The sequence below is a fragment of the Zootoca vivipara genome, chromosome 7 (assembly GCF_965207765.1).
Source record: "Zootoca vivipara chromosome 7, rZooViv2.hap1.1, whole genome shotgun sequence".
In the NCBI taxonomy this organism is placed as follows: Eukaryota; Metazoa; Chordata; class Lepidosauria; order Squamata; family Lacertidae; genus Zootoca; species Zootoca vivipara.
Genome location: NC_142590.1, coordinates 23315721 through 23343694, shown reverse-complemented (window position 1 = coordinate 23343694; position 27974 = coordinate 23315721). Strand labels below are relative to the sequence as shown.

Here is a 27974-nt window from a genome sequence, read left to right as displayed (position 1 = left end):
ACATCAGAAGACAGTTCTGTATCAGGAAGTTTTTAATGTCTGACATTTTATTATTTTTTATGTTTTGCTGGAAGCCACCCAGCGTGGCTTGGGAAACCCAGCCAGATGGGCAGAGTATAAACAATAACATTATTATTATTATTATTATTATTATTATTAGCCGATGCCAAACCCATAACACACGGTTTGGAATTTTGAATGCAACCTTCATCCTTTTTATGGAATATATCTCAGTGAACCTTAAGGTTCAGAGTTGGTAAGGCTTCTTAACAGAAACAATGTAGCCTCAAAAATTAGCTGAAACATTTGCTTTGATTTAGTTGCAGTTAGGTAGCCATGTTGGTCTGCCATAGGCGAAACAAAATTAAAAAAATCCTTCCAGTAGAGACCAGCTAAGTTTGTCATTGGTATGAGCTTTCATGTACATGCACACTTAAGAAGTGTGCATGCACACGAAAGCTCATACTAATGACAAACTCAGTTGGTCTCTAAGGTGCTACTGGAAGGATTCTTTTTTATTTTGCTTTGATTTGTAATGCATATTCACAAAAGGCTGCATTCCTAACAGAGGTGGCCATACATTGTTCCAAGTCCTTGTGTGAAACACGCACACTCCGCTTTTGACTTGGTGTGTTTCTGCAAGAGAGAGAAACAGTCATTGATTTTGGATGTGTGCTTGAGATACTGTACATATGCAAGGGGCTCGTTTATAATTATGTTTCGGGAGGGATTCATGTTCCTATGTAGCAGCATTGTTTTGTACTTCCTGCATGTCCCATGATCATATTATAAAGTAGTTGTGTTCTGTGTTATAAATCAAGTCCTGCTAGGAATAGTTTATTTTTGTTTTCCAATGTGTTTCTTATCGATGTCTGAATGCCTTGTTGGGCTTTCATTCCTAAGGATCGACTATTCTCCCTACTGCATGTTCTTTGTTCCAATCTGAATATTTCACTGCTGCCCTTTCTGTCAAAATATTGATGCCTTCGTATTGTAATAAAATAATACTTCTGGCAAATACAACTCCCCACCCCACTCCCAATATCTTTACTGGGTATCACTGGATATCAACTGAATTAGGTAAACAGATACAAATAAGATATCTAGAAGATGCATGCTAGGATTGGCAAAGGATTGCTCTATACCAGGGGTCCCCAGACTTACCGGGCTTCGGGCCGGTGCCCGCCACGCCGACCACGCGGCGGGCCGGAGGGCGGGGGAGTGCGCGCCCGTGCGCATGCGCACACGCACACGGTCGGAAAAAAATCGCCGAAAATCGCTTGTGCGCATGCGTATGGGCCTCCCCCGACCCGGAAGTGCATCGGAAATGACCTCTTCTGGGTCGGGAGAGGCCCATACGCATGCGCACAAAGGATTTTCGGCGATTTTTTGCTGATTTTGAAGATCGCCGCCGCGCGCCGTAAGAGCGGGCGGCGGCAGCGGGCGGCGGGGGTCGCCGCGGGCCGGATTGGGAGGCCAATTGGGCCGCATCCGGCCCGGGGGCCGTAGTTTGGAGACCCCTGCTCTATACCTCAGCTAGAACGCTTGGCTGTTGTTAGCGAATACCCCTGGTACAGTCTAATGGAAAGCTTTCAAGATAATCTCCAGAAACGTCCGCTTTCATTTTATTTATCTGATCGGGCTGATTCCAGTGAACTGTGGTCAGTTGCATCTACAAAGCCCATGCAACAGTTTCCCACCCCCCTTCCTTCCCCATCCCTTAAAAGCTTTAGAGACTTTCCAAATGTTCTGGGAGTAGCGTGGCAAAGCGTTGGGACTCCGTAAGTCAAACGGACTCAAAACGGCCGTGATGGCTATGGAAAAGCCATCGCTTTAAAATGCGCACTTTAGGAGAATGTGTCATGCGGAGAGAGAGGCTCCAGAGGTTTGCTTTACCGAGACGTAGCGACACAGAGACAAAAAGATCTGCATACGAGGGCTTTGTACATAGTGCAACGTAAAACGCAACCGTTGCCTGAAAGTCCTCTGAACCCTTACAGTAGTCAACGTGATCAAGCTGTTGCAAGCAAGTTTATTCAGAATGCTTACTTAATAATTATTATTATTATTATTATTATTATTATTATTATTATTATTATTTGTACCCTGCCCATCTGGCTGGGTTTCCCCAGCCACTCTGGGCAGCTCCCAACATAATAATAATAATAATAATAATAATAATAATAATAATAATAATGCAGCAATAAAACATCAAACATTAAAAACTTTCCTAAACGGGGCTGCCTTCAGATGTCTTCTAAAAGTCAGGTAGTTGTTTATTTCATTGACATCTGATGGGAGAGCGTTCCACAGGGCTGGCGCCACTACCGAGAAGGCCTTCTGCCTGGTTCCCTATAGCTTCACTTCTTGTAGTGAGGGAACTGCCAGAAGGCCCTTGGAGCTGGACCTCAGTGTCCGGGCTGAACAATGGGGGGTGGAGATGCTCCTTCAGGTATACAGGGCCGAGGCCGTTTAGGGCTTTAAAGGTCCGCACCAACACTTTGAATTGTGCTTGGAAACGTACTGGGAGCCAATGTAGGTCTTTCAGGACTGGTGTTATACGGTCTGGGTGGCCACCCCCAGTCACCAGTCTAGCTGCCACATTCTGGATTAGTTGCAGTTTCCGAGTCACCTTCAAAGGTAGCCCCACGTAGAGCGCATTGCAGTAGTCCAAGCGGGAGATAACTAGAGCATGCACCACTCTGGTGAGACAGTCCATGGGCAGGTAGGGTCTCAGCCTGCATACCAGATGGAGCTACTAGACAGCTGCCCTGGACACAGAATTAACCTTTTAAATAGGCAAAGGACTGGAGATGACTCCATAAAACTGAGCTACACCTGATGTTGGTTGCATGGCTTAGCCTTGAGCTGATGCTTTTCCTTTTATAAATGACCAGTGTGCGGGTCATCAGATTTGGAACATATGGAGTGCCTGCAGGATCAGGCCAACACCGCAGTTAGTCCAGCATCCTCTTCTCACAGTGGCTAACCACATGCATGGACCTGAGCACGAGAGCACTCTCCCTTCTTGCAGTTTCCAGCAACTGGTACTCAGAACCATATTGCCATGGAGGCAGAGCATAGCCAGACCATCTTGCTCAATGTTATCGACACTTACTGGCAGGGACTTTCCACTGGTTTTAGGCAGGATTCCTTCCCAGTCCTATCTGCTACGGATTGAACCTGGCATTTTTTGCATGCAAAGCAGGCAAGCCCTTTCGAACACATCACGCTGTTGCATTGACCAGGACTCAACCCCGCGTCTCCCATGTGGCAGGTGAGAATTCCACCACTGAACCATCAGCCAGATGTCACCGACAGGACGTCTCACTGCCACTATCTGATCAAATTCGGATGCAAGTCACCTTGCTTCCCTTTGCTCATTACACCCAGCCTGAATGTTAGCATTGCAGAGCTAGGTATATTTGTCTCCTGTGCAAAACAGGCAAAGAGCTAACAAAAGGACCTTTGTGATCTCCTCACACTGGTGGGAAAGGAGAATCAAAATCTTGAATTCCCAGGTCCTTGAGAAGAGGGAATGATTGTCAAACCACTCTGGGAGGAGGATAGGGGGTCTCCCCGCACCCTTAACAAACTACAGCTTCCAAGAATCTTTGAGGGAAGCCATAGCTGCTAAAAGTGGCATAATCCTGCTTTAAACATATAGTTCAGAGGACTTCTTCTTCTTCTTCTTCTTCTTCTTCTTCTTCTTCTTCTTCTTCTTCTTCTTCTTCTTCTTCTTCTAATACTCCCCTATACCCAGAGGTCTCAGGGTGGTTCACAGTATTCATAAAATATAAGCAAGTACTTCTAGTAGGACCGCTGAAATCAGTGGGACTTAGAGATCTCTGCTAGTGCAAGATCCCTTGTGCTGGTAGCCTTACGCACTGGATCCAACCCTTTCTCTTCTGTAGTTTCATGGTTGAGGGCTTATCCACACTTTTTTTGCCCTGCTCTTTCCAGTGCTTTGAAGCTCTGCGTCCCCCCACCCCACCCCACCCTGAGCTTCCCCACGAAAACCCGCTCTTTAAAACTGAAGTGCAACAAACAGAGCTTTAAAGCACGGACCACACCTGGAAAGCGCAGAAGGAAGGTGAGTGTGCGCAAGCAACTTAGTTTCGTTGAAAGGCAATTTTTTTCCTGCCTCTTTTGTTGTTTTCCTGTTCCAAGATGGGCATGCTGCATGGCCCAAAGCAAATCAAGAAACACTGCTCCGTGTAATTCCAAAAGTCCATTCTCCACCTTATGCAAAGATACGCTATGCTGTAATCAGAATAGTTCTGAAGAAAAGACGACCTGAAGTTATTGCACTTCCACTGGACTGTCACCAACAGGATTTAGGCATAAAAGCTTGGCACCGAAATGACTTTGGGTTCACCCATTGGACAAACCTGTTTGAGGCATTATCTCAGGATAAATGCCTGTGTGTCTGTGATTGGAAGCAGCTCTTGAAAACGCATCCGCTTCCTATTAATACCTAACTTTAATATATTCAATACAAACATTTGCAACCTTGAAGCACTCTCCATCTGTTAAAATGAAAACATGCTGGCTGGCTGGATCCTTTTGGTTCAAAGCATTTTTATTGCCTACCTTCCTAAGAATACGACAGCAATGTTAGTCCCAATAATTTTGCACTGATATGCAAAGTTGGAAGGGGTGTGTGTTTATACCAATTGTACCTATACCAATGGTGGTAATCATTCAAAAATCCTCCCAAATCAATTGGCTGAAATCTAGGCTGACCACGTGTTGAATCTGGCCATGGGACACTCCCTTGGAGGAAGGGGGGGAGGAGTAATGCTTGCTGATTTCTCCTACAACCACTTGTGCCCCTTGAAAAACTGCTGCAGAGGATCAAGAGGCCCTCCAAAAAAGGGTGGGATGTGGCCCTTAGTGATGCAAAGGAAAGGGGAAATTGCAAAAATCCTCTTGTGGTTCCCAATCTTTTTTGGCCATGCCCCACCTAAGCATCTCTAAAATCCAGATGCCCCACCCCCCGTGACATATAATTCTTATTATTCAAAAAGTGAACTCCTAGTCACATGGAGGAAGCCTAAAAAGCCATTCACTGTTAATAACTCATTCTTTAATTGCCCCCCCTTAAAAATCAAATTGCCCCCCTGTGGGGCACGCGCCCCATGTTGGGGACCACGGATCTAAATCTTGTTCCATTCCACAAACAGAAAAATGTGAATACACTTTTATTTTCTTGGGTACTTTAACATTAAGATCTTTTAAAAGTGCATTTAGCTTGGCTGTATTAATGTTTTCCTGCTAGTGGTTTTATTTATTCTAATTTGCTCTGGCCTGGTTCACACAACACTAAACCATGGTTCATTTGAATATGCAAACCAAGCAGACTGAGCATGGTTTATTTCTACCAAGCAGCCACCGTGTGAAACGATGGCTTGTTGTTGGCCCGTAAAAATCATGGATTGCTCTGAACTGTGGATTGGCATTATGTCTGAACCCAGCAGCCTTGCTTAAGCCATGGGCTTGTTTGGCTACCCCATCCAAGACACTTCCCAGATTACAACGCCACAAGACAGAGCAGATTAAAAACAAAACAAACTTTGGAGGAACAAGCCACAGCTTGTTTTCTTGTCTGCCAGAGAATTTGTGGTTTGTAGAACAAACAATGATTAAAAACAAACTATGGCTTGGTATTCTGTATGCAAAGGGGAGGGCCGTTGCAGTTGTTGGCTTCACTTCTCTAAATCTTTATGGTTTTCAGTGTTATTGTTAGTCACTCAGAGAAAGTTAATTATTAAGTGGTAGACAAATCAAACAAACAAACAAATGCAAACCTCTAAATTATCCCTGGTCTTTGTCTTAAGTGTGTATGGAGAAGATTCTTCATTTCCTTCAGGATTTCTTCCCCCGTTTAATTCTGTGCAAGTGTCCTTCCCAGTCAGAGACAATGTCTCTGACATTGATTGATGCAGGTATCTATTTATAAGGATATTTGCACCCGATTTTGAGAGCCTCCCAATGAAGGCCTGCAAATCAGCTAATCATAAAAAAGACAGTATACAAATATTCCGAGTTTACATTGTTCAGTGCAAGCCCCGCTGAAAGTGCTGGAAGTTGTGTTTCGTATGCTGCTCGATATGACAGGAGTGCAGGGCAAGTAATCGGAGTGAAGTATTAAGCGGCGAACCATACACGTACTTAACTTTTGCAAAGTATTTTCATTTTGGATGTTCTTAAATGCTTGCGCAAGGAGGCTGCAAAGTTCCCCCCTTCCCGCAGCCCCCAAAGTCATCTCTTTATTCAGCTGCCTCATTCCAGGTGTTTGGCTTTGCTTGTTGGCTTGAAATGAAGATAAGCAGATTATTGTTTTAGAAAGTTTAAAACGAAGGTATGATCAGTTTTATGGTTGTAGTTTCCATAGTAACTTGGTGCAGGTGAGTAAATTCATAGAGTCTTGTATTGATGATATGTTTACCTAAATGGATTATTCTGGCATTCTTCCATCTGCTGCTCCCTTTGCATCTGAATCCGTATTTCCCTAAGTTTTTCCATAAGCATTTTATAAAGTACTATAAAGTGGTGCATGGCTTCTTTGTGATGAAACCGTGAAGACTACATTGCATTTTTATTTTTTATGCATTCTAGAGATGTATGAGTCTGTGTTGTTGTTGTTTTTAAAAAAATCTGCTGTCTTTCATATCTGCTATATATTTTAGAAACTTGTTCATCTCTTTGCCTGTTCTCTGTGCATTTGGTCATGTCTTAAAGATCCCATAAACAAATTTTGCACCATGGTTCCTAAGACCCAAGAAACAGGTTTTTCTCTGTTCCCTGCAAGCCCTGCAAGGTAGCCTAGGTTGAACTCTTTTTTTCTTATTTAAATATATATCCCGCCTTTGAGTACCCAAGGTGGTTTCCTGGCTCCAACACATCCCATAACATATTGCTTCTGCCGCAATGAATAACTTAGATTTCCCTGGCTTTGGCATCTTGCAGGTGGCAATGTGCAACTCCCACCATCATTGACCAGTGGCAAAACTGGCTGGGACTGATGGGAGTGATGTCCCAAAACTTGTTGGGGGGGCACCAGTTTGGGGTAGGCTGCTTAAGGTCACCAGTGAGCTTCAGTGGCTGAACAAGGTTTTTGAATTTGGGTCTGTCCGATCTGAGACACTGTCCTCTGCCCCACATTTGACGCCGTTCAGCTTCAGTTGTTACCTGCACAGGTAATGATTTATACCTGCCACCACATTCACTTAATAGAAAGATTGCCTTCTCTTCAAAACGTGAGTAATAGAATCGTATTTCTAATAAACACTCATAACTTCTCATGTTGGCAATTCCTAGCTTGCGAGCAGGTTAGCAAACAATTTCTCCTAATATAATGAATTTTGTGTGCTTGTTTTTGCTAATATGGACATTGTTTGGTTGGATCACACAAGCTGGAGAAGTGTGCGTTGCAAAAGATAGCTGCAGTTTGGTTCATGTGTTGTTTTGGGAAGGGCAAATTGCGTTAAAATACAGACCGATCCAAATTTCTCCTCCACCCCTAGTTCTTTATGTGCCTTGTGCAGATTGTTACCTCGCTGTGCTGATTCTCCATACCCTTAACACTATAAGGAAGTTCTTCTGTATAAATATACCACCCCCACCCCCCTGGCTGTCTATTGATGAAAGGATTTTATTATAATGCTCCATTGATACGACATCTTTGAAGTAAGCTCTTTGCATTTGTTATCTGTGATAGCTAGCAGCTGACAGACACAAAAGGGTTGCCTTTCCCTTGCAGGAGAAATGGCCAGGTGTAGCTTGGACAGTGTGGGAGGAGATAGACCTTTAATTCCGTTTCTTTGTCTGCAGAAGGCTGCAGGTTCGATCCCTGGCATCTCCAGGTGAGTCTGGAAAAGACTTGCTGTCTAAAATACTGCAGAGCTGCTTTCAGTCAGCGTCATAGCTGCCAAGTTTTCCCTTTTCTCGCGAGGAAGCCTATTCAGCATAAGGGAATTTCCCTTTTAAAAAGGGGAGAACTTGGCAGCTATGGTCAGCGTAGACAGTCAGGAATCAGGTGGCCAACGATCTGACTCAGTAGAACAGCGTTTCTCAACCGGTGTTCCGCGGCACACTACTGTGCCGCGAAACACTGGCTGGTGTGCCGCGACGAGAAGGGCGATTTGCACTGTCACGTCGCTGACCCGCCGGAAAGGAAGCCGGCCGGGTCATGACGCGAGGCGAGTGCCCGCGTCGTGACCCGGCCGGCTTCCTTTCTGGCGGGTCAGTGTTGACCATTGGCGGCCGCCAGGCACGTGACAATGCAAATCGCCCTCCTGGGGAGGAGGAGGCAGGCGGGGAAGGCTGCGCAGGGCTTCCCTTCGCCGGGCCAGAGCGGCGGCGGCTGGGAGGGAGGCGGCGGCAGCTGCGCGCCCGTGTCTGCCCGCCTGGGGTCTGTCCCTGCTCGCTCCGCAGGCTCTGCGCCTGGTGGGTCCGCCTGGCTACCGCGCAGCAGTTCTTCAGCGGAATGCTATACCGGTACGTCTCCCCTCCAAACTAAACTAAATATAGGGTGGCACAGAGTTGGTGTGCCGCGGGATTTTTTTTCATAGAAAAGTGTGCCGTGGCCCAAAAAAGGTTGAGAAACACTGCAGTAGGAGGTATCTTCCTACGATCCTGAGTCCTGAACTGTAGAGGTGTGTTTATAGGTAATGACTAGCACTTTAAATTGAGCCTGGAAATGGAGCGACAGCCAGTGGAGCTCATTTGCAGATTTCAAACACTGGCTCTGGGCAAAACTTTTGCTGCTCTGTTTTATAGCAGCTAAAGTCCAGTCTTTTTTATGGTATATATAATTTTTATTAAATTTTCTGTTTTACAATTTAGAAAATTCATTTAAGCAACCTTAAAATATCAGTGACTTCCCTTCTTCACTTTCCATGGTTCATTTTGCATAGCATAAATCCCTGCATATTTTATATAAACTAAACTATCCAGTTTTCCTTCCCCCCCCCAATTATCACTTCCATCAAAACTTATTTACACTGTTGAATTTATCTTCATGCTGCCAACGTTTTCAAGTGTACACAATTTCCCCCCATTTAGTCAGTCAACGGGCAGGAAGCAAAGAGAAAGATCCTCGCCGCCGCAGCCGTTTAAACCAGGCATCCCCAAACTTCGGCCCTCCAGATGTTTTGGACTACAATTCCCATCTTCCCCGACCACTGGTCCTCTTAGCTAGGGATCATGGGAGTTGTGGGCCAAAACATCTGGAGGGCCGCAGTTTGGGGGTGCCTGGTTTAAACGGAGCCAGACTCCGCCCCCCAGCAAGCCCTATTGGCCAGCTGAGGGGTATGACGCGGCAGTGAGGAGGGACTACTGCAGGGGGCCGAACATGCCCCACTGCAGACGCAGGGAACGGGCTCCGCCCACAAACCCTCCCCTCTGGATGGGAGGAGAGTTCTAACAAAACACGGGCCGCTGTAGTGGCATATATAAATAACCCTGTTGCTGCATCGGCGTCCTACTGATCAAGTGCTTCTTCCTTCCTGTCTGGATTAATGAGGGGGATCTCTACACGCGAGAAGCCATTGGCAAGTGAGAGAAAGCTGGCCTTAACGTAAGAAGAGACCTGTTGGATTAGGCTAAAGACCCACGTACTCCAACATCATGTTCTCACAATGGGAAGCTAAATCATAGAATTGTAGAGTTGGAAGGTACCCTGTGGGTCATCTAGTCCAACCCCCTGCAATGCAGGAATAGATTCTGCCCCTGGAAAGCCTACAAGAATCGAACTAGAAAGGACCAGACCATATAAACAGCTTTATCGAGTTAGAGAGACACAGTTGCCCTGTTAAATGCAAGGGAACAGCTTTTCGTCCCTTCAGGTGTGAGCAATATCAATACCAGGCTTGCATATCAGAAGTGAAAAGTGAAACCATCTCTCTCCCCCCCCCCTTTGCCCTTTTGCTTTCATGCTTTTCTGAAAATAGCCAACCATTATTGTGATTAAATCAGGGCTCGGCTGGGCTGCATGAGGTGAGCCTGCCAGCAGTGGGAGCAGTCAGCTAAGTTAACATTTGATTGAACTTCAGTACTTGCACGATGATGAGTTGAAAACGTGTGTGCGTTGGTGGTGGTGGTGGTGTTTTTTTGCAGCATTGATTTAAGTGTATTGCCTGTAAGTGTACAAAACACACACACACAAAGCACACATATATGAATGAATCATTTAGTTTCGTTTCCCATCAAAGAATAAAAGAACTTGTGTCAACCCAGGGCTGTGAACCCATCAGCATGCCCGAATGAAATTTTAAATAAAACATAGGCAGCACTCGATCTGCAAAATTCACCTTCGCTGTAAGTAAAGGAGCTTTGGGTGGCACTTAAAACTGGACTCCAAGTAGCCTTTGTTCTTTAAGAGGATTCAGTATCTGTTAAAGCAGATGTCAAATATGAAAATCGAAATGTAGGCCAATCTGTTCTTATCATTCATCTAAGTAAATGCAAGCCTGCCCTGTTGGCAAAATGTGGGTTTGGGGGTGAAAATCTGCACAGGCTCCCCCCCCTTTGCTATTCATGGGCCAGTATTAAAACATCTAGTGTAAGTATTTACTATTAAAAATAAAAGTTTTACAGAGCAATCTTAAATGGGGCCAGAGAGAAACAGAGCGAACATTGCACCTGAAAGGGTGGGGTTTTATATATATATATATATATATTTGCAATGTGTGCAACACAGCTAGGAGGCCTGTGGATTTAGATCCCTTGGATCTAAGTCCTCAAATACCCTGCCCCCCCAAACACCCTATTTTTGCTGGCTACCAGCGAAGAGCTACCTGCTTGTAGCTTAACAAGCTAGCAGAGAGAAGCCTACTGAGTACCCTCAAGCACACCAGCTATCAACATTGAGGGATTCGGATTGAAGCCTTGGATTACTTTTGTTCCGATAAAATTGGCTTGATCGGGAATTTCAAATGGCGTGAAAACCTTGCGCTGGGTCAGCCCTTAAACATGCTGCATGTGGATGTTGGTAAGCTAGATGCTCCCATTCAAGACCAGCCATCAAATATTCATGCATTCTAATGGAAAATCTTCACTCTAGAGGCACCCGGGTTTTTTGCTTTTAACACGATTCTCCCCACCACAATGTGTGTTTTGTCGAGCTTGCATTTAAAACTTAAATGCAAGTTACAAGGGAAGACTTTTAAAACTTAACTCCCGATAACAAAAATGTCCGAAGGAGGCAGTATAATAATTGGCAATCGGTCGGTCCAAAATGTGAAGATTTTAAGCAACGCAACAGAAGCATTGGATTTTGGCGGGGTGTGTGTGTGCGTTTATGACATAATACAATAAACGTGATGAGAACAGAATTAAGCATAAATCAATGAAAACTCGTCAAATGACATGATTCTCAAATCCAGTTGAGCCTGCTGTTTAGCTAGATTTTAATTTCCATCAAGCCAGTTTCAAGTTTGCCTTCATATAATGTACAAAAATAAAATGGAGATAACTGAAAAACTAGACTTATCCAATATCTTAATGTGATTTAAAAAAAAAAAAAGCAGATCAGTAGTTCCCTCCAGTGCCTTATGTCAGAAAATAATTAAACAGATAAGGAGGGAGATCCTTGCCCTCAATGAAACCACTGTGGCAGAAGTTTATGTTGTATGATATTTTTTGTTAATCTGACTTCAAGGACTGTAGGAGGCATTGATTGGAATCTAGGAAAGGTTATTTCCTTCCTCAAACAGAATTAATTAATCTTAAGTAATTGATTATCTAGACCTGATTCATATTTAAATAAACTATATCAGTAGAATATCTTTACCGATGCTACTTCTACACTATACATTTAAAGCAGTATTAAAACACTTTACACAGCCTTCCCCCAAAGAATCCTGGGAATTAACAGTTTTGTTACATCTTCTTTTCCTTGTATACATATGAGATTCTGGATTAAGGAGGTCGCATATTAGAAAAACTCGTAAGTTTTAATCATAATTGTATTTGGTATTTTATATGGTCGTCTTTTTGAAATTTTCTAATACAAGTCATTATGGCACCCTTCTGATGTGTGAAAGCTCAGCTGCAAATCTGAGATATGGCATTGGGCAGATTCGTCGCAGGTTTGAGTCCCATTTCTCCTGATCCGTACACAGAATCATGTGAACGAGTTAAGCTTTCACCGCTTTGGAGTTTCGGCTTCCGGTTGACCGTGCCATCTTGCTCAGACGGGGGTCCGCTCAGCGGAGCGGACCTCGGCGCTTCAGAGGTGGAGGGAATCGCTCCAGCGAAGCGAAACCTCCTTAAAAGCCCCAAATCAAGCTTTTTGGGGACGGATTTTGCCTGGCGGCGCCAAAAGTGGGCTCTCTCCTCCCCGGATCGGCTTTGTTTAAGCCCCCGAGAGCGAGGAGGTGAACTGCGGCGGACAGGCTGACACTGCTGCTCTGAGAGCGCGAAGCTGCGTGTCTGGGAAGTGGAGGCGGCCAATTCTTCCAAGAATATTCAGCAAATGAATAGACTGTGAGTAATTTGGATTGTTTGGAATTTAAATTAAGGCTATAATTTGGACCTGGGAGAGAGGGGGAAAAGAGGAAGCCACCCCCCCCCCACGGTAACATAAGAGACAGTAAACAGAAACCCGAAGCCGTAAACAGAAGATTTTAACTTAAAAGGATCCCTCAAAGGCATCAAAGAGAATCTCCCCTAAATGCAGGGTAAAAGGGGAGAGAGACTGTGGTTGTGAATACCCTGCAGAAAGAGGTAAAGACTAAGAAAGACCTTTCTTTTCCTCGGGAGCCGGCAGCCCAGACAACCCAGTGAGCTGATCAGGATTTATAGTCAAATTTTATTTCTATCTTTATTTCTGGACTTTTTGGAAACTTCTTTTTGGTCTATATGCTTTTGAAATGTGAGTTCGAACTTTATTTTTTTTAAAAAAAAAAAAAGACTTGAAGAATGCAGCCAGCTTGTTAAAATGGAGTCGAGAGGATAAACTGCGATCATATTCCACCCCATGTGACAAGTTTTGACCTTGACAGGATTGAACTATGTCAACAAAAAGGTACTCGCCTGAGTTTCAGCGGACTGTTTTGACCTTAATGTGGGAAGCAAGAATAGAACTATGTCAAGAGGAGACACAACGACGAGAGTTACAGCAACAATTCCGGATGGTGATGGCAGAATATGATTTCATAGAGGATGAAGCTATTGAAACTGAAGAAGATGAGAGAGAGAATGACAAGGATGGAGACTGTGATTTGGAAGAAAAAGAGGAGGATGAGGACTGTGATAATATAACACAAAATGAAGCCCACCAGGAAAAAAATGATGTTTTTACTCTACAAAAAGTCGGATGGAGTGCCTTCCCTTTGAGGGGGGCACGATTGGATTTACTGGAACTCCAGAAGGACCACAGGGAAGAAGGAAAAATCAAGCAGAGAAGAGAAGAAGCTCAGGGGTCTGATATGGAGGCCTGGATGGCAAAAGACTGTAAACAGGGGGTGGGGTGAAGGGAAAGTGAAGTAGTGATTGTAAGGATGGGTTAATAGGATTATAACTGGACTGCTGACTATGGAACTTGCTGGATTGGTGGGGTGGAGCCGGTACCCGGGGGTGTAAGGTTAGATTGGGAATAGTTATAGGTTCAAAAAATGAATTGATTCTGGAAAAAGGTGAAAATATGGAGGCCTATAGAGGGGGTAAAAATTAGGCACGGGAAGAAAAAATGGGAGTTTGATTTTTCAGTGATTCGACATTAGGTGAAAATGATAATAGTTAGTTTAAAAGTGGGATAAGCTATAAAGGTGTATGTTATAAAATATGAAATTATGAAACTGTTGAAGATGATAAATAAGGGAGGAAAACCGGGAAAGGGGGGAGGGTGGGGAAGCCCACAAAATATGGTTTAACAATTATGAATTTATGATGATTTTTTTTTGTCTTTTTTCTTTTTTGTCATTTTTTTCTTCTCTTTTTTCTCTTTTTCTCTTTTTTGTATTCTTTTTTTTTGGTATGACAATAGATGGTTGGATGGATGACCTCCTGCGTACTGCCCTGGTTCGCTGGAGCTTCCTGGTGGCAGGGGGGGGCTTCGGGGGCAGGGGAGGGGGAGGAGGACAGAAATTCAATCATAAAATGGACCACCTCTGACTGTTCACCTGCGTGGGATACTTCTGTGGCAGGGGAGGACCCATGGGGGGGGTGGGAAGAAGGTGGAAAAGGTGTTCATATATGTACCATTCTATGTAATTTGTAAAAACAATAAAAATTATGTTTAAAAAAAAAGCTTTCACCGCTTTGATGTACTCACTAACAAAGTAGTAAAGAGCTCTGAACTGGCAGGATGGTAGTTCTATTAATGTGGTTGCAATATTCACACATGTTCTCCAGCAGTGTGGATCATTCCATGGGGAAACTGATTTACTGGAGCATTGTGTGTGAGAGAACGAGAGAGAGAGAGATTCTTTTGTTCTTTCTTACAGCGCAATTTTAAACCGTTTCCACTCGGAAGAAGATCAGTTTCCCCATGGAGTGATCCACACTGTTGTTGTTGGAGTGATCCACACTGTTGTTGTTGTTGTTGAAGATCAGTTTCCTCATGGAGTGATCCACACTGTTGTTGTTGGAGTGATCCACACTGTTGTTGTTGTTGTTGTTGTTGTTGTTGTTGTTGTTGTTGTTGTTATACTTCATAATAGCACACTTTTCACCGAATACATATTCCTCCTATTACATCACACATTTCATCTATTGTACATTCTTCTATTTCATATATTAACCACCACAAGCAGTTCAAAAGGCCACAGATAGCTCTTCTTCCAGGCCTTTGGCTAATTAAACGGTGTTTTGGGCTGGCACCTAAAGGTACGTAATGAAGGCACCAGGCGAGCCTCCTTGGGGAGGGCATTCCACAAACGGGGAGCCCAGCACACAAAAATGTCTGTTCTCCTGTGGCCACCTTCTGGACATCTCCTGGAGGGGAGAACAAAGGAACAGAACTTTAAAATTTCATAAAGGGGAACAAAGTGCTTGCAAAATGTCCGTACCTTGGGTTGCATTGACCTTGCACTGGGGTAGAGAAAGCTGCCCTTCACTCAGGCTCACCGAGCAGTGAATGGTTAAGTCAGGTCATAATACGATCATGTGGATCCATTCTGAGTGAATGCACAGATTACCGTGGTCGGTAGCTGCCACAGTAGGATTCTGCATAGCACATCGCTTCAAATACAATTAGATAAAGGGGAAATTAACGAGCTATGGGTATTTGAATCAGAAAACTTCATTCAGGAAAGAAGGCTATGATGGTAGACAAGGAGGTCAGAATAACATTACAATAGGCCCTTTCATCGCTTTCAAGGCGCCAGATTGTGTAGATTAATGTAAATCACAAGAGACTGTGCTGAAATAAATAATGTCATTCATGCAGTTATCTGTGACTGATCAACCAGATAAACCAATTACATGATGAAATATTTTTAACATCTCATGATTTACTTTACTAGCAGTTTCCAAGGACTGTGCAAGTTCTAGAGATCATGAATACCCCCAAAATACAGATTAGAGCCCGATTTCATAGTAGCCTATCCAGCAAAAGAAACCCCTTCTTTGCTCTGATGCTGAAACACTCAGAACACCAGGGCTGGTTTAGCAAAAGTCATGGATGTTAATGTGCTGGAATGTGTGTGAAAATGTGTGGCACATGTACACTAAGTATGTAAGAGGCTGGGAAAGGGAGGGGGGAATAAAGGGCATAAAATAAATCTATAACCACATTCTGGAGTTTTGGAAATGGCTTTACCTTGCCCCCAAGCTATGGAGTTCCCTCCTCACAGAGGCACATCCGGTGCCTTCATTGTACAGTACAGTTTTCATCATAGGCTGAAGACACCCTCAGTCCTTTTTGAGACCTAAGATATAAATGTTATAGGACTTCTGATTGCAGATTTCTTTAGAATATCATCCACAGGGCTGTGAAGGTTAGCCAAAAATGGGTTAGGATCCTCACACCACAATATTCTCAAAATCAGAATATTCAGAGCTAATTAACAATTTAAGTCAAACAGATACCCAGCATTAAGGGAAGTCCATTCGACACACTTTACACATTTTTATTTTCTTCTTTTCTTTTATTATTGCATACCACCCTTCATCCAAAGATCACAGGGCCGTTCACAACATAAAAGTACAAAATGAGAACACAAAATACATAATGAAACAAAAGCAAACCAATAAACACAAACACGCACACTCACCGCACACATTTAAAATGACATATAATGTTAATCAGCCAAAGGGAGACAGGAGGATTCATTCCTGTGCAAAGTTAGTTACACAAACCCGTTTATTTCAATGGGCACGCATAGCTCTGCACAGAATCAGGCAAAAACAAAAGGGAAATTCAGAAGCCGAAATCATCAAAAGATCTGTGCAACAAGTAAGGAGTTCAAAGCTTCCATACATACCTATAGAGACCAAAGAGAAATCTATTAACCTAACAGGTTCCTATTCCGTTCCGAGCGAGCTTTTTGAAAACCGAACAGTTTCTCAGAATGAGGCTCAAGCTGCACCAAAAAAAAACCAACCTTTTGTGATGTGTTCGACCTGCACGTGGTCGGCAAGTGAAAGGACAAAGAAAAAGTAGCTGAACTTTGTGCGGAGAAATGAGAAAGCAGAGCAGAATTAGGCAGAATGTTTCCAATAAAAATTCTACGGCTGACACAGTTGGTGTTAGCTGGTTGTGCACCGTGTATTCGGATTGCCAGTGCCAGCCTCTGGGACAAATTCTCACTGGGGCAACCTACGGGGCAGTCTATCGACAACATGCAACACCTTCGTTGAAAGTGCTACGCTGGTTGCCAATTTGCTACCGAGCTAGATTCATGGTTTTCCTACTGGATTATAAAGCCCTATATGCATCTGGACAGGACCTGAGAAGCTGCTTCTCCCCTTATGTCCCACCCTGGACACTCAGAGGTGTGTGTGGATGAAGACCTGCTAATGCTGCCACATGTCTCTGCGGTGAGAGTCTTTTAAGTGTTTTAGCACCAGTTCTCTGGAATTCTCTTGCCTCAAAAGTGAAGCAACGTCCGGCATTCTGCTATTTTTGACGTTTGTTGAAGACCTTTCTTTTCTCCCACGCTTTCTCGAATCAGTCAATTTTGTTTCTGTGGTTTTAAACACTTGCTGGTTTTTAAGTTGGTTTGGTTTTTTGTTTTTGAAATCATTTGATTTTACAAGTGTAGAATTATAACAATACAAAATGCATATTTAGAGATTTCTCTGAATCTCCAGACTCCCCCCCCCATGGGTCCTCTCCATATTGTCCATGATATTTGCTACATTGCAAGTGTTATTAGAATCCTGCTAATGTTTTCATCTGCTTACAATGGTCTCCTAGATAAATTATAATTCCCCCCCCCCCATTCTTTATTGAAATGTTGGTCTTCTCGGTTCCTGAGCTTTCTGGTCAGTTTTGCCATTTCGGAATCTTCCAACAGCTTGGTTTGCCATTCTTCTCTGGTAGGGACTTTGTCTTCTTTTCATCTCTGGGCTAGTAGCATCCGTGCGGCTGTTGTCGCATACATAAAAAGTATTTTCTACTCTTTTGGGATATCAGTACTTACAATTCCCAATTAAAAAAACTTTGGGTTTTTTAAATAAAGGTTATTTTCAAGTTTTAATGCTGACTTTTTATCTGTATTAGGTTTTATATTCTATTTCGGAACACTGCTTGGGTATTCCCTAAATGGAGGGCACTTTATAAATGCGGGGTGGGGGGAAAATGATGTCTCTTCCATACAAGTAATGTCTTTAACCGATGGGTCTCAAACCTTTCCCCACATGCGAAGACAGGCTCCGGCGGATTGAGCGGATGAGACCAAAAGTCCAATGGTCAAGAAGGTGTTTTCTGCACGTGCTGTAGGGGGAAGTGAGGGGCAGGTGGAGCCTGTCAACATGGAAAGGGAGCTCATTTGGAAGAAAGAAAACTCTGATCCCAAACCTCCACTGCCTTGTGGGATATCTTCGGGAGAAAACCCTACACAGATCCGGATGGTTGGAGCATCAACTTACCTGCGCTGTAGAAGTCCGAGAATGCGACCAAAAGCCTTGTTTAGTGTGGGTGAGCCTCGCACCACCGCACTTTTCAAAGATTATTTTGGAGGAAGAACCTCTCTGTTTTATTTCCCCTCCTCCTCAAATGCATTTCTGATCTCTTCTACCTCTGAAAAGTATTCTTAGTTTCTTCTCTCTCTCTGGACTCTTATCTCTGCTTATTCCCATCACTCTGCTAAGTTCAGCTGTGCAAGGGTAAATCTTTGGCTAATTGAACAAGAGTCTTGGTGCTACTTTGGATAAAAGCTACCAGATTTCAGATTTAGGCTTCACTTCTAATCCCACTTACTTGGGAGTATACCCCCTTGAAATCAGTAAGAATTCTGCCATTCCGTATTGTGAAAGCATTTCAACCCCTCAATCATTTTAGTTGCCATTTTCCTGGTTCTGTAATATCCTTTTTCCAGGGGTTGTTGCCCCCAAAGCAGTACACACTATTCCAAGCAGGTCTATATCATTGATATGATCTCAGGAATGGCACTGGGAGCAGCCTAGATGACTTTTATCTGAACATCCAGCCTTTCCTCCACCTATGGCTCAGGGGTGCCATGGAAAAAGCAGAACTTTTAAACATTAAACAAGACACAGGATCTTTTTCATGACAACCTTTTAACATGATTAAGTCAAGGCGCAATGGGTCATTTGGGGATTATGTTTCACTCTGCTCCTTGGGACGCTTCTAATGAATGTCACGATGTCAGATTTCAGATGCAGAATGTGCATTTTAAGTAAGCAGTTCTTAAGAAATCTTCCCCCATCATATTGCTTAACTGTTGTTGGGCAAATGATTTATTGAAGCTCTCGAGGCAGCAGAACATGGACTGTTGGGCTGTTGTTTTTGTCTGTGTATCTGTTAAGGGCTGCACTGAATTATTTTATTGTAAGTGCGCACTGATACGTGGCTTGTGCTCGGGGAGATGTTTTCTGTATAATCACATTCCATTAAATATTTAGCTTTGAAAAAACAAAGTCATGATATTTTCTAACTAGCTTGGCATTGTAGGGCTGCTAGAGCCGTCTGCAACAACTCATTGGATGGGGCAAAGCTGCACACTAGCTTCCCAGCAGGTGGTTTACTGGGAGGGAGCTGGCGAGGCAGGTGGGAAGGTCAGTACGTTGCGCAGGATAGACTTGGCTGGCGCATTTGCACTGCAAGGGCCTCCCTGCCACCCCCGAGGAACAGTGACCCACTTTCCAGGAAGTTCACCTAGCATTTCCACCCCACTGGACAAGACACTCCTGCTTGCAGTAATACTTGCACCTGTATCTTCTTGAACTTTCTTGGACTTGCGCCTGAATAAACTGATATAAGATTGTGCTACATGGCAGCAGTGATGAGGATATTAGTATTAGTAGTAGTAGTACCCCGCCCATCTGGCTAGGCTTCCCCAGCCACTCTGGGTGGCTTCCAGCCGAATATAAAAACATAATAAAACATCAAACGTCAAAAACTTCCCGATACAGAGCTGCCTTCAGATATCTTCTAAAAATTGTGTTGTTCTTTATCTCCTTGACATCTGATGGGAGGGTGTTCCACAGGGAGGGCACTACTACCCAGAAGGCCCTCTGCCTGGTTCCCTGCAACTTCACTTCTCACAGTGAGGGAACCACCAGAAGGCCCTCGGTGCTGGACCTCAGTGTTTGGGCTGAGCGATGGCGGTGGAGATGTTCCTTCAGGTATACTGAGCCGAGACTGTTTAGGGCTTTCAAGGTCAACACCAGCACTTTGAATTGTGCTCAGAAACATCCTGGGAGCCAATGAAAATCCTTTATGACCGGTGTTATATGGACCCGGCGGCCACTCGCACTCACAAGTCTAGCTGCCGCATTCTGGATCTTTCTCGTACTTTGAATAATAGAATTGTAGAGTTGGAAAGGACCCTACAGACATATGCAGGAATATGCAGCTGTCCCATACGAGGATCAAACCTGCAACCTTGGCATTACCAGCGCCATGCTCTAACCATCTGAGCTATCTTACCCAGGAGTAGGTCCTACTGAACTCTTACTTAGTGTAACATTAAGTTGAACTGTGGCTTGGCTTCTAGCAGCACTGCGGGAGTGGACAAGGGGCAATGTGTTGTGATTTTTACCCTATGCTACTGTCACTCTAGTCCTGTCTTGGGGAAGGCTACAGTCCTCTATACACATTTACCTGGGACGTCCTTTGCTGATCAGCGGGGCACACTTCACTGTACCCATATTAGTTGCATTTACTAAATCAGGCCCCTTCATGGATCAATGCTTGGTTGGACAGTGTTCTCGAAGCTACGTACATGAGTTTGACCAAACTGCGGGAGGCAGTGGAAGACAGGAGTGCCTGGCGTGCTATGGTCCATTGGGTAACGAAGAGTCGGACACGACTAAACGACTAAATAACAACAACTAAATCAGGACAAATCCAGTATTGCAATATAATCTGTGGGTTGGACTGAGCAATGTGTTCTGCACGGATGTAGTCCAGTACATCATTGTTAGTGAAAATAGCCTTCGCTGCAAAAGGTCTACAAGATTTACTTTCAGGGTTTTTTTGAAGGGGCGGGGGGAGAGAGAATTAAAATATTCTAATACTAGAGTACTTGAGTGCATATTATTACCGCACTGGCAGATTCTGCTTACAGGGAAAGTATTTTATAAAAAGCTAGGGATTTATCATTTCTTCGTTTTGTTAGGGAAGAGGGAGAATTGCAAATGCTGTTCATGTTAACCAGCTGTCGCTTAATAGCTTGCTTAATAGTAGCCCGGTGCTGCTGCTTGTCTTAACATGAGATTTCACTCAGCTTTTTCTTGTGTAGCATCTGTGGAGTAGGCAGCTTAATAGGGGTCTGTCGTTCGGATGTACTCTTGACACTCTAGCTTTTTCTTAGCTTTGCCAAGGCCTGTTTGCCATATGCTGGGTGGAAGGGTATCAAGGCTGCACTGCTTTCTCGTCTGTGATCTGATGCATGGTACATTCTTTGTTCTTTAGTGCAAACCCAGCACTTGGTTTCTCTGCATAGGTGGCCGCCTATAGGCAAACCTTGAATTATTGCCTTGCTACTTGGAGGTAATTGTGGAGTGGGGTGGGGTGGGGGAGTTAGATGATTGCAAAGGGACAGGGAGAGACATTTCTTAAAGCCAAGGTTGCAAAATGCTAGCTCGGTTAGGTTTCTGCCCCACTGCCCTATGGCAGCGCCAGGGGAAAAACTGTAGCATTGGCATGTTGTGAGGATTCTAGAGAGCCATTTAGGATGCCCACTCAGTTCTTTATTATGAGCTGCCCCTTGGCCTCACGTGAACTGAAAGAGTGCCCTAGGACGTTCCCATGAATCCTCTGTGACTGCACATTACAGTGGGGATTCAGTAGAGGGGGCCACCTCAGGTCCAGGGGCCAAAGCTGGCCTCTCTGTATAGTTCTCAGGACTTTCCCTGGTCCACCCCGCCTCCTCGGCCACAACCGTTCTGGCCAGGCCACATTCCTCACTGACTCAACTTCACACTCCAATTTTTTTGCCGGAATGTGTCCTTGAATTTTTACATGGCTTCTTACTTGCCTGGATGGAGCACAGTGTCACGGCAGGTGTCCGGAGCAGATCAGCAATAACTCACACAGCTTTAGGGAACTCTTTATTCAAAGAAACCAGGCAGCTCAGCAGGCCAGGTCTAGGGAGCACAGCAACTCTTCCCAGTACGACTTGCCCCTATGAGGCAGTTGTGAGGACTAAAGGTCCCCCGGCTTCCCACAGCTCCCTAAGGCTCCTCCCCCCCCCTGGTTCCTTCCCAAGCAATCTGAGGCTCTTCTGTCTTGCCTGTCTTTGCTCTGCCCTCTTCATACCTCTTCAGGTTCTGGGGGACCAGGGGAAGGAGAGCTTATCGCATCAGGAGGCTGGCTTCCTCACCAGCCTGACTCATTGCTACCTCTTGGCCCCCTTTTTCTCCGCCTCTGCCGCTGATTCTGGACTGCTCTCTGCCACAGCCTCTTCCTGCTCACTAAACCCTGTTGCCTCTTCAGCTTCCGACACCCCATCCTCCTCCCAGTCTGCTCCCTCTTCTACTACTGACCACTCATCATCGTCCCGCCAGCAATCCCCTGGCTTTGAGTCTTCTCCCCTTGGGGGTCCCCTGGGGGGTTCCCCAGCTGGTGCCTCCCACCACTCCTCTGCATCCAGCCAGTACATGACAGATAGAGAGAGGTGCACTAGTGTGTCTAGAAAGTAGCCTAGCAGGCAAAGGTAACATTTACACCCACTGCACCGTCTGCTTTTGCCTCTGGCCCTGCCTGTCACTTTCACGTGGCCCCCAGAAGGTTAACCAGTAAGGAATGTGGCCCTCAGTCTGAAATAAGGTTCCCTGATTTCCTACCTTTCATTCAAGGAGCTTAAGCCATTGTACATGGTTTTATTCCCACCCCCATATTATCCTCACAACCACCTTGTGTGGTAGGTGTGGCTGCTTTTGAGTGGGCCAAGGTCACCCAGTAAGCTTTGTGGATTTCAACTTGGGTCCCACCCACTCAGTCCAACATTCTTAAGCTCTATGCCAGCCTGGTTCTTCCATGTAAGCTTATCCATTGCTGATCTCCCAGTTGAGAAATTCTGAAGAACCCCCCCCCCCCCCAAGTTCCCTGAAACACAGTTTAAAAACCACTTCCCTTTGGTGTCGTGGTCTCTGCCAACATGGGCAAAGCTTGCTGCTGAAAGGGAGGTGCCTGAATCAAAAAGCTACTGGTTAGGGAGGGGGGAAATTTGGGAGGGCTGCTCTGAAACTTCAGGGTCTGCGAAAGTGGCTTCATGGACAAAGCATTGCAGATGCCTCTGATCACTCGGGTTGCTGTTATTCCAATTGCTGTTGTGTTGGGATTTTTTTAACTTTAGAATTGAGGTGCATATGAGATGATGAAAACCCTTAACCTGCTGGCAGCTTTACCGTTCTGTGTTCACATGTGACAGACTGGTTTTTCTTCATACGGACTGACATTTCACCTCCTGAGTTCAACACCTTTTTTTAAAAAAAAGAAAAAAGCCACACACACGTACAGTGCTGTTAAGGGAGGAAATCAGTGGTGGGTCTTTTAAAATAGTAACAAGATTTTCTTCTCGTCATTCTTGGCTTCATACAATGACATCTTGAGCTGCTTATCTGTTGGTCTGACCGTTACTTCTTGCTAAGGCTCTTTCAAAGCCTGATTTGGGGTGCTTCAAGGAACGGAGGCACAGCTAAGAAAATGCACTGCTCTGATTGCCTCTCGCTCTCTCCCCATTGATCTGCCATTTCCGAGAGTTATTTTATCCATATTTTATGTGCCCGCGGGCAGTGAAGTTAAATTAAATAAGCATCTGAAAGTCCTCTGTGGGGAAGTTTCCTGGCGTTTTATAGAAATCATGAAACATAACAAAGCAAGTTTAGTATATTTATCAAAAAAAACAAACACATACACAGCTTATAGAATCACAGAATCATAGAATTGAAGAGTTGGAAGGGATCATGAGCTTCATCTAGTTCAACCCTGTTATGCAGGAATCTCAACTAAAGCATCCATGACAGATGGCCATCCAACCTGTGCTTTAAAACCCCCCATGAAGGAGAGTCCATCACCTTCCAAGGGTGTCCATTCCACTGTCAAACAGCTCTTATCATCAGAAAGTTCATCCTGATATTGAGTCGGAATCTCCTTTCTTGTAACATGAAGCCATTGGTTTGGGTCCTGCCTTCTGGTGCAGGAGAAAACAAGCTTGCTCCAACTTCCATGTGAGAGTCCTTTAGGTATTTGAAGATGGTTATCATATCTCCCCTCAGTCTCCTCTTTTTCAGACTAAACATACCCAGCTCCTTCAACCCTCTGTTATAAGGGAGAATCTCAATTATTAGGAGTTCTTTGAGAACTGGAAAAGCATATGGATAGGAGCAGAAGTGAGTTGATGTGGTGAGGGCACTCAGCATTACCAAGGTTGCAGCTGCTGACCAGGAGGTAGACAGGGAAGGGAAGGGTAGGGGAATGGCTGAATGGTGCAAGTGGTCTGCTGGGAGCGCTGGATTGACCCTGCTGTGGTGTTTACAGCACATCACGCTCTCCCTGCTTCATCCCCCTCTTGGTAAGCCACAGTAATGTGTGCAGCCAGAGGTCAGGTGAGCACTGCGGCCCAATGGGCTGCTATTGTATTATCCACATGCTTGTAGAACTCTCAAAGAACTCCTAAGAATAACATTACTGAGACATGATTTCTTTGCAGAAGCCATGCTGGGAAGTCTTCAGAGGCACCTGTTCTCCTCTATGCTTGATCATCTTATCTTTACTCATGCTTTCCACCAATTTACCTGGATTAGGTATTAAACAAACTTGGCCTATAATTTCTGACCACCACCCAATCCCTTCTTTGTTACAGTGACCACTTTCAAATCCTGTGATACAGAGGCCAATTTTAGTAACAAGTTGTATATTTTTGATGGAACTTCAGCAATTTCACATTTGAGTTCTAAGAACTCTTCAACAGATACTATTTAGACCCTTGTCGGTCAATAAGACCTCAAACTTGCCACAAATATTTGCCATTCATCAGGCTCCCTTCCTGGAAGAATCAGTTCAGGCACAAGTATCAGCCCTATGTCTTCTGCGGTGAAGACAGATGTAAAGATGCATATCCTTATGTGTTATCTGGATCCACTGTGCACAATTATTGCCCATGACTTCCTAAGCGCATGAGGTTGCATGACTCTTCTGTATTGGGACCTTGGTGTCAAATATCATATCCAAAAACCACTGAGCCTCTTGGGCTTGCCGATCAGAAGGTCGGTGGTTCAAATCCCCGCAACAGGGTGAGCTCCCGTTGTTTGGTCCCAGCTCCTGCCAACCTAGCAGTTCGAAAACACGCCAAAAAGTGCAAGTAGATAAATAGCTACCGCTCCAGTGGGAAGGTAAACGGCATTTCTGTGCACTGCTCTGGTTTCGTTGTTCCATTACGTCAGAAGCAGCTTAGTCATGCTGGCCACATGACTCGGAAAAACTGTCTGCAGAGCGGACAAACGTCAGCTCCCTCAGCCTGTAAAGCGAGATGAGCGCCACAACCCCAGAGTCGTTCACGACTGGACTTAACTGTCAGGAGTCCTTTACCTTTTTTTAAAATGAATCGTTCTGAAGCATTATGTGTGCTTGCACTGGATGTGCTTCTGCTGGTTTAGTCATTGTATTTGGCAAGGGATATATTTGATGTTTAATAATTACTGGACTTGATTACCGTTTCCTCTGGGTTATATGAAAGGGACTGTTTTCTCCCCCCTCTCTCTCACCCTATTCAGAACTGTAAATATGTATATTTTTAAACATTCAACATCGTGTTTCAGGTTATCACAAAATATTCCCATCTTTGCAAGTTCCCAGCACAGCCAAGGATATTCGCAGTTCCTGGCTACTTTGCTTGAAGAATTACACTTCAAAAATGAAGATTTTGAAAGTTTAACAAGAATATTCAGAAGCGATAGTCTTCCATACTGGTAAGCTCTTCTTTCAATCGTGCCCCATCTGCCACAACTTCATCTTGTCTATGAGTGGAATCCAGCTGGTTCCATGGGATGACAGAAGGGGATAATGGAGGGATAGAGGTGATTTTTGCTCCATGGAGTTGAGGAAACATCCAGAACAGGTTAAAAGGTTGTATGCAGGCTTGCAGTAGGAAGAGCAAATTGGCAAAAAAAACCACAACCCACCTTCCTCCCCATGCTCTTCTGTAAGCATTTGCTGGATCCAAAACCCTTCCACAAAGATCTCTGTTGGATTCCACCCAGTGTCATTAAAAATATAAGCATGCCGCTTGCATTGGAGGAGTGGGAGAGGAGGAGTTGACGCCGAAATGACTGGGACCGAAAGATAAGATTATTGCTTATCAAGACGGTTTCATTTGTCTCTTTAACCTTGTGTGATCACTAAAAACATTTAATAAACACCGCTTTGGAATGAGTTAGCAAAAGCCTTGAATTTAAGGCAGAGCATCACTCTGGTCAGTGCTTGTTCGGCCCCAGCCAAAGCATTCCTTTCAGTTACATGTTGCCACATTGTAGGAAGGATGTGGAGAAGCCAGAGGAGATTGAGAGGACAGGAGTGAGGTGATAAAAGGTTTTAAAACAGAAGATGCATGAAGCAAGATTGATAGGGCCCAAGTATGTACATATTCAGGCCACAAGAAGCTGATTTGGCAGGAAGCCAAGATTGCAAAAAACCCAAATTGTGTGTGCCACACACACACACTTATTTATTTTTGCAAACGGCTCTTTCCACTGTCATTGAGGGAAGTAGGTTAGCACCACAAGCCTATATGTGTTTACAAGTTTCCCTCTGATAGATTCCAATTGAAGGGAAACAAACAATTTGTATAACTTCTCCCTCATTCCAGAGGCATGATGGAGGAAAGGGAGGCCTTTGATGTTCCTCTCCTGCCTTGCCCCAGTATGGCCTATTTTTGGCCCCTCCAACATTACAGCTCCTTCTTCACAGGAGCACCAGCTGTTAACTTTTGTTCAGCATCCAGGAACCGGCTTGCTGGTTCAGATCTCCCTCTCAGAAGACGTCTTTCTCCGCCTTTGGAGACTGTCATCATTTAACATAATTCAGTATTTATTTACTGTTTTCTGTTTCCATGTATAGATGAACTTTTTCACACAGTAAGGGCTTGATACATTTGGGACGTTACAGATTAAGAGGGAATTTTATATTTTAGAGTTCATATCAAATGCCACCGAATCAGACGGCATTCACCGGATTAAGCATATCACTGAAAATGAAACTGTAATACAGTAGGTTTGATAATGATGCTTTCATGATATCGATGGAACTTTTCCTTGTGTCTTTTATCTGCAGAATAAGTTGACCACCGTGCGCTTCTTTTTCTATGCTGAAATTGGATCAAGATGTGAAGTGGCAGCGCCAAACAAATTAAATTAAGTACACCAAATGGGGGAAAACAACAAAAATAAAACCTCATTGGTCGAGTTTGTATGAAACAGTGATATGAACAAAGGCTGATCTGTAATTCACCATTGAATTTAACACAACTTTTGAATACATCAAGCCAAACTGAAGTTCTCGTATGATGAATATTTTTCATCTTTCTCATTTCTTCAGATAAGTGGCCAACGCTAAGATTTGGACACTGAGACAGATCATATTTCCAGGTCTTTCACTATTTTCATCAAGTTGCCCTAATGGAGGGGTGGCTGTCCACATCCTATGGGACTTCAGCTTCCATTAGCCACAGTCATCATGCCCTTTGTTCAGGCATTATGGGAGTTGTAGTCCACCAACATTTGGAGGGCAAAAGGTCCTTCATCACTATAATGGAACACCAACATTTTGTGTGTGTCCGTGTGCCATTAACTTCCTAAGGAAATTGTGTCATTCAGCATTTCTGAAAAGCTAAAGCAAATCTAAGGTGCAGTTCTTTGATACATTTTTTCCGGAAAGAAGTGCCTTAGTAAAGTATATCAAAGAAACATAATCTGAATTGTCATTTCAGTAGTCACAAAATAATATAACATCCTATGATATGGAACTTCTTAATAAAGTGTTTATTTTGCTTATTTACTTGTTTGATTTCTATCCCACCTTCCTTTCAAAGAGTTCCAGAGAAGATCCATGGCTCTTCTTCTCTCATTTTATTTATTGGAGTACTTTATCACCAAGCAGCCTATCAGTTTTGCTGTACGGTGGTATTGTACTGTGGAGGTTTCCATCCTCAGCTTTTAAGATTGCATTACAAAATCCCTGATTGCATCTTCAGAAACCAGAGAGCGCCCGTTCCTTTCCACAGTTATGTTCCACGTAGCGTATTGCCTTCACAATATCTGCAGTTAGGTCAGCTGCTTGGCAGTCTACTTTGCTAGCACAATCCTGCTCCTTCCAAATGTGTTTTGAGGGGCAGCCA

The 27974-nt window shown here is 44.2% G+C and overlaps 1 protein-coding gene across 2 annotated transcripts in view; it reads left to right on the top strand.

Annotated features, from left to right (window-relative positions):
• The window catches only part of RPAP2 (RNA polymerase II associated protein 2), a 53503-nt gene extending 25873 nt beyond the window's left edge, over positions 1–27630 (top strand). For both annotated transcript variants that reach the window (XM_035124009.3, XM_035124008.3), the window contains 2 exons: positions 25402–25551; positions 26912–27630. In XM_035124009.3, the coding sequence (XP_034979900.3) occupies positions 25402–25551; position 26912 (151 nt within the window). In that variant the 3' untranslated portion in view covers positions 26913–27630. The remainder of the gene's footprint in view (positions 1–25401; positions 25552–26911) is intronic.
• Positions 27631–27974: the final 344 nt, after the last annotated feature.